General features: G+C 51.3%; 1 protein-coding gene across 1 annotated transcript in view; it reads right to left on the reverse strand.

Moving 5' to 3' along the window:
* The window catches only part of TCF7 (transcription factor 7), a gene marked incomplete at its 5' end in the record, with an annotated part of 72,872 nt that extends 65,604 nt beyond the window's left edge, over nt 1-7,268 (reverse strand). Inside the window, one exon of the mRNA XM_035902242.1 lies at nt 7,158-7,268. Within this exon, the coding sequence (XP_035758135.1) occupies nt 7,158-7,268 (111 nt within the window). The remainder of the gene's footprint in view (nt 1-7,157) is intronic.
* Between the last annotated feature and the right edge of the window lie 344 nt (nt 7,269-7,612).

The following is a 7,612-nucleotide window of genomic DNA, read 5'->3' on the forward strand; positions in this document are numbered from 1 at the left end:
GTCCCAGGGCGAGAATGAAGACCTCGGCTGACACTCGCAGAGGGCTTGGTACAGACTTTGCAGGTTCCCAGGACATCTCATCATTCACGCTATGGAACACTCACCCTGCCTGGGGGCTGGAGGGAGCCGTGCCCTCCCGGACAGACCACTGGACAAGCCAGCAGACAGAACAGGCGTTCGGTCCTTACTGATTCAGCCGGATTAAAACTGGAAACTAGGAAGCAAACAGCTCTGCATCCTGTTACCAACCCTCTTAGTCACCCATCCTCCTACCGAAGCTTTGTTCCATCCTCCAGACACAGAGACTAATGAGCCAGTATCATGTTAGAGCCTATTTTTTTAAAGAGAAATTTGGAAGAATAGCACATGAAAGAGCCTGTGGAGGGGGACCCGCACGTCCCACCTTGGCACCAGCCTGGTATTTGGTCAGGCTGAGAAGTTTTCCCTGCTACACTGGCTCTGCAGAGAGTTCAGGAAGCAACTTGTACCTACTCTCCTATTTCTGCGCCCTCCACCCACCATTGGTAAATGATGAGGTAAGAGCATGTCTACATCAGGCTGGGAGAGATGCTGACCTAAGCCATCTCCTGGCACCAAGAGCAGCGAGCTGGAGCAGCAAAGGCACAGGAAACCAAGGAAATGAGCAGCAAATGAGAGGAGAGGCGTTGCGTGATGGCTGCGGACAGCCCAAAGCCTCGGAGGGGCGGGATGGAGAGAAGCTCCCGCAGTGGCAATGCCCTCCCCAAGAGGACAGGGCTGGGGATGTCTGGCATCTAGCCCCTCTTCAAATCAATGCAACAGACAGCAGAAGACGATCTTTGAGGATTTCTTGAAGAATTTGTGACTCACACATGGTGCGGGAGACTTTAGTAACCGAACGCAGCACACACTCGACTGTTGTTCAACAACCAAACCTGCCCTGGCCAGCACAGCCTCCCCGTGAGCATGCACGATGCTCACATGCACGGGTCCTTCCTTCACCTTGCCTATGGTGAATTAGCGAGGGGGCTTGAAGGCCAACCCATACGAAACGAAGACTAAATTTGCTCTTGCTGAATCACTCATGGCCAAAGGGCAGACAAAGAACCTGCGGGTGTGAAGTTAATGGCAAGCTGTAGATGTTTCTTCCAAACCGTTGACGTTTCTAAGCACTTGACTGTGCTCTACCAATTACCATCTTGCCCTGTACACACAGACAGACCCAGTCCGGACCAGACTGCAACATTCAGCGTGCAGCTCACACCACCCGTATCCTGAAAACCTGCTTCGCTTGCAGATCATGCTACCGATAGAGAGGGATTCAGCCTGTGATTAGGATCTGGCCCTTCACAGATGATCTACGAGACCAGTTGGGAGAGTCATCCCTACGGAGCTGGCAATGGCTGTTTAGTCACAGGAACACACGCGTGGTTACCTGAACGGGTACCTCGGAACAGCAAATGCCAGCACACCCGACTGTAGGGATTTGTCAGCGTTTCCACCCGAACGCAGGAATTTAATGCTGCCTGTAGACTTATGGCAGGAGAGGGACTGCGACACGTGTCCCGCCGGCGCGCAGCAAGGGCCCGTGGCAGAGCTCCTCGCCACGCCCCCCTTCTCTCCGTTAAAGCTTTGGATACCAGACCAGCTTTGTTCTTCCATCTCGGACACGTCGTGTGCCGTTAACCCCCAAACCACTTTGTTCCTCACAGTTAAAATTTCAGAAATACTAATCATTAACGTGGATGAGCTTTGGGAGCTTGGGCTGATGTTAGATTTTGCTTTTCGCTCTAAATTCTCAACTGGTTGAGCTAGCAACACTTCACAAACAGCAACAGTTGGAAGCTCGCAGGAACGGTGCCTTCTCCATATACAATCTCATAGCAACTCCTCACCGACAAAGCATCCCGTGCCTGGGAAGGCAGTTCCAGGGTAGCCTGCGAAGGAATCCCAGTGGGAGAGCAGATATTGTTGAACTGTCTGAATCACGTGCACGCTTATTCACATGCGCAGATTTCCATAAAACTTGCTTTTGTTTCCCTGTGACATTTTCCTTTCTCTTTTTTTCATTCCAGACAACTTTAAAAATAAGGTTATATTAGACCACACACAGGCAGTGCTGTATCATGTCACTGCTTCTTAAGCAGAACTCTCTAATTTATTTCAAAGGGAAGTTCTGCTTCAAAATTGAGGGTGTGATATGAGCTCAGAAATTAACAGAAGAATTTTCCTTGGGGGGGAACCAAGGCTGAATCAGACATGCAATAAATGACCTCGGAAGCCCTGTGCCTTGGTACATCCACCTATCCAACATTAGGCTTTAATATGAAAAAAATATTTTCACCATTATCCTATTTCAAGCTAGGTAGAAGAGCTGGAAGAAGTGGATTCGCTCTGGTCAGGAGGGAACAAATTACTCATCTGTCTGTCTGCCAGGACATCCATCAACAGCCACCGCACTCCTAGCGCCTTCCGCTGGGAATATAGCAGTTTATGGGGACGGAGTGCTGTCCCGGTAGCGCAAGCCCTGCTGCCAGGGCACCTGGCGGGGAAGGCACCGGCGCTGCTCCTCTCCCAGGGCAGCAGGCACCGCTGGTAATGCGCGGAGCTGCCGTACGCGTGCGGCCGCCCTCCCTCCGCGCACATCTGGGGCGGGATGCAGCAGCGACAAATCCCCATCACAAGGCGACTCCAGGGAGTTTTCCCACTGGTTTCAACAGGATCAGAACTCGACACAGGAAAAAACAATACTAAACTGTTGCCCTGGCAAGTGCAAGCTGGGACAGAGAGACTTCTACGCAGAAGCAGCTGAGCTGCAGATTTCCTTCCGTCAAGTGCTGCGGGGGCAACAGCCTCCTCCCACAAAGTGATGGAGCAGCCTTGGAGGAAGGGGGCTGCCGCAGAAGTCGCCGTGTCCCAGGGTGCAGCGGCTGCTGCTTGCGCCTCTGTCCGGCGACGGGCAGCAGGAGACTTCCAGCTCCGTGCTTCTTGACCTCATGACAGACATTTGGGACCTGTGGCCCCAGGCCAGCAGTAACTGCACTTCCATCTTGCCCTGCCCAAGGGGACATTTCAAACCCACTCGATGGGAACCAAGCTGGAGGAGCCCGGCGGACCACGGGGAGCATCGGGACTGTTCCCCAGGCCTGCCATCTCATCTGGGGATGGGCCGAGCTCGGGAAGGTGACCACCACCCTTCTGCTCCTATGCGAGCTCTGGTTAGACGACTTAATAATTAAGAAAATTAGGTAGTGTCTGTTTTCCAAAGAAACAGAGGCTCTTGGACCTCTGTTTCTCATGCAGACAGAAAGTCCGGTGCCTCAGCTTTGTACATAAAAGACTTTAATTCTGCCTCCACACACCTCACACGCTCGCTACACACACGAGAGGTGCCCAGAAGGTGTGAAAAGCTCCCCCGGGAGCTCCCCCACCGACTGGAGTGGGGAGAGCTTGTGCCCTACATACGGGACAGCACGGCTCGCTCCCCTGTTTTATAAACCTATTTACAAAAGGAACGTAAAGGAACTTATAAGTGCTCCTTCTACCATTTAACTACCACATGGTACAAGATATAACAATGTTCAGAAAACCCCCTCAGGTCCAAACTCAATTATACAACTGTAGCAAGAAAAATATTTTAATCTGATCAAAGTGTTAACATGTTTGACCATGTCTGACCTCTAATGTTTGTAACCACCTAAAAGGCTGATGTTCTTACTAAGGATGTACCTTAATTTGATTTAAAGTCATTTGTACTATTTAAAAAAGGATATAGTTTTACGATTTTATACTTCATTTAGAAAAACAGTTCCTCAACGTGTTAATATTCTTGGGAAGTTTCTTGCAGATTTTTAACCAGCAAATCCTATATATTCCACTCTGGGAAAAGCTGGACTTTGCAAGAGTCGGGAGAGCCGAAGCAGAGTCAGGAACCACCATGCATGCGACACCCGAGAGCCGGGTGGGAAACGGCTCTCCTGGCGCCTTGCAAAACTTCGAGATTTCAGATGCATGCAGAGTCTGTGCCGAGATGCTCTGAACACGCTTGGCTGAGAGCGTGCCCGCCCTGGCCCGGCCGGGGCTCACAGCACGCTCCCGAACCACGGGACAGCCGGGCTCAGCCCAACTGCCTCGTCCCCAGCTCCGGGAGCCCCTTCCCCTGCGCGCCCTGGCCACCCCCCAGCCCTCCTTCCTCTTCTTGACAGCTCTGCTGCCAGTCCAGGCTACTTGTGCACGCTCACCCCAGCATCGCTCCAGCTGAACTCCCCGAAACTGGCGTTTGCCACCTGCAGCAACGGTGGCCCACCGAGCCGAACGCCCGGCATCTGCCCGCTGCAGGGTGGTTCTTGCCACATCCTGCTGCTGGCTGGGGACATCAGCTGGGCTTGGCGGTGCTGCTGATGTCAGGTACCCGGACGCGTTCGGCACATCACTCGGGAGCGCCACCAGAGCATGTAAATAACACAAGTGGGTGTGTTTTGGTAAAAAGAGACAATTTTGGGGCTGGGGAGATGCGGGCAGCCCAACAGGATGCTGGGGTGAACAGTGTAACAGTTAGCGGGCTACAGCCACCTTGAGGGAAACAAAGCAAAAGTGATGCCGCTGAGAAAATAAGAAAGAAAAAAGGAAAGCAGCATGCCGGTAATGCCGGTAGCGACACACCCACCCGGGCAGGCGCTCCGGGCCAGCTCCAGCGCCGCTCGCAGCACCCTGCCGGGGTTCGGAGGGAGCCCACAGAAAAAAAAAAAAAAAAAAAGTGGTTTTATGGTGCGTTGCAGGGCGGGGGTTCAACCCACAGCCTCGGTGCTGGCTGCCCCTCGTCTCTCAGGGAGCCGTACTGTATTTTTCAATCAGTTAAGTGTAAAGCCCTGACGGTTTGCCAAAGTACTACTGGGTTAAATTTTTTAATTTTTATTTTTGAAGATGCTAAAATTAATCCTAGCTGCAAACAACCGTTTCCAGGAAGCCCCATTAACCAAAATACAACCTCCACTATCAAGCGCACGCATGGCTGCGATATGTAATCCCATTCACTCACACAACCGGGCTCTGCTTGTGCTAAAGTGTTAATTAAACACACTTTTATGGATGGTTAAGTATCTGAAATCTTCGGTCACAAATCTGACCTCCTCAATTATTGGAAGCAGCCACCAGATCATAGCCCGCACTTTATATAATATACACAGCAGCAATAAATCTATACGAGAGCAATACATAATTTACTGTGATAGCCTTTGCACAGTCAATATAAATCCAAGAAAAAATGGCCCAGAAGGATGTATCGGCAGAACTATTGTACCAAGTCGAAAACCCCAAAGACCAGCCTTTATCCCAGGAAGAAACCTTCCCGTGTCTGTTAGGTAACAGATTTTTAGCTGAAAACATCACATCAGCTTTTTAAGTCACACAAGGTAAAACTCGGCAGGATTCAAACGGGCCTAAGCTAAGCTGGCTGAGGCAGTGGATGATTTCTGGGGCTCTCATGGGGCCAGGATCAATCCTTCTCTGCTGCTCGGTTTTTTCCCCTTCGAGTTCTGCACAGTCCATTTACTCCTGTCTGCTGCTCAGCAACCTCTTGGGTTTTTATTACATTATCAAGGGGAAAGGTGATTCACAAACCACAATCTACTTTTTAGCGTAATTGCTAATCAATAGGCTATTGCATTTTGTTGCCCATCCAGTAAGGTTTTAAGATTAAAAGAAATTCTCCTACAGCAAATAGTTGGTGGCCCAATGTAGCTCTGAATTTACCCGGGTTCTATCCCAGGGAGCAAACTAAATGCATTTAAATAAGACAAATTTAGTATCCTCATGTAAAATGTATCAAGAAGAGAGCGACTTTATATTTTAGAGGGGTGAGGGGGATACCTGGTACCTGGAGGAGGGGGCACAAGGTGGGAAGCAACAGAAGAAATGCTTATTTGGATTACAGCAATGTACAGACTTGCAAACGCATCTCTTCTTGCCAAAGGAAGACTTTAAAATTGCGGGACAGAGCCTCAATATCTGCAACCTGACTTCAGCAAAGTTAGGACAGCCTGCAGCCGGGGAAATCGGCTCCCCCGAGAAGGGCTGTGCTGGGGTTCAGGCAGGCTCAGGGGGGGACCCGCTCTCCTCCTGCCGCACAGGCCAGCAGGGTCAGGCGGGAGGACGCAGCAGCAATTCCAGTGAACAATATTTCATCACACTTTAACTTGAGTTTCATACCCCACAATCCATCAGTTTTTCATAACGCCAGTTTAACATCCTGCCCCTCCAGCGAAAAAATGGCTGAGATTAAGGAAGGCAAGATACAGTCTTTTAAACCTTATCCCCTAAGAGGTCAAAAACGAAACCTGAAATACCCCAGATGATGTTCTGTTCTCCTTTACCACCTGCAAATGCAGGATAACGTCTGAAACGAACGCAGCACTGCCGGCTCCCCGGGAGCGACCCGAGCACGGGCTGGCTGCTGCGATGCCCTGACATTATTTTCTGAAGTTCCGACAGAGATGGCAATGGGAAAAGGCAGCTTTCATAGAGAAGCCTTTAGTTTAATTATTCAGACAGCAAAACTTATAAACATTAGAATATACAGAATTATCAAAGCTGATTTGACCTGAGGGGGAAAAACTTTACAGGCAGAAGACGGGAATAGTCCTCCAGCAGCATTAAGTCTTTTTCTAAAAACCTCTACTGCCATTTTAGAAGCACAAGATCCACTTTCTGGGCCATCATCCACAGCAGAGCCCCAACCGAAGGCCGGCCAAAACCTGGCCATTTCACAAGCAGATAACGTCGAACTGAAGTTAAGCTGCGGGACACCTCCCTGAACACAAACACCAGAAGCTGCTCGCCTCCAAAGCCTGTGACCCAGAAAAAGGAAGGGGCATTCTTACACCGGGTACTCGGGTTTGATTGCTGGAGGAGTAAAGGCGAGACTAGAGGATGGGGAGATTGGAAAAGCAGCTCCTCCAGCAAATTTGGAGCGAAGCAGGCGCTTGCTGCCGAGCATCTTTCCCCCTCCCCACTCCTTCTCCCTTCGGCTTGGCCAGAACAGCGCCCGGGCATTTTAGAAACAGGGCTGCGATTTGTCAGGAAAAAAAAAAAGCACGTGTAGGTGCCTGCACGATACCTGCAACGTACATCGGCAGTGAGAGAGGCCACGAAACTTCTCCGTAAGGAGAGGGTGAACTCACCAGAGGTGACATAGATCCATTTGGCAGGTAAGGGTCTGAGAGCATTAGGAAAGGGTAGCCGGAATACGCAGATCCTTTATACATCCCTGGGTCCTGATGCTTCATACCTGCTGAAATTAAAGTTCCCCATCAAGATTCACCTTACAACAGGTGATTCCTCTGCCTGGCGGGGGCCCCCGAACAGGTTACAGCACATTTTTGGAGTCTTTTTACCCCATACTCCTCGCAGAGGGTGGTGGTGGGGGTTCCCAGGAGCCCCGGGGGTGCAGGGGGAAGCCTTGTTGCTGATGGGAGCCGTGTTCCCTGGGGGGACCGTGGCGGCCAGGCCAGCATCCCTCCCTCCCGGGGGCTGCAGGATGGTGGGCTGGGACCGGGGCATCCCCCCACCCCAGGGATGGTGAGTGCTTGGCCAGCTCGGCCGGCCGGGGCGAGCCGGGGAAGGCCAGCGGCGACCG

The sequence above is a fragment of the Egretta garzetta genome, unplaced genomic scaffold, assembly GCF_000687185.1.
Source record: "Egretta garzetta isolate BGI_Z169 unplaced genomic scaffold, ASM68718v1 scaffold439, whole genome shotgun sequence".
Classification (NCBI taxonomy): Eukaryota; Metazoa; Chordata; class Aves; order Pelecaniformes; family Ardeidae; genus Egretta; species Egretta garzetta.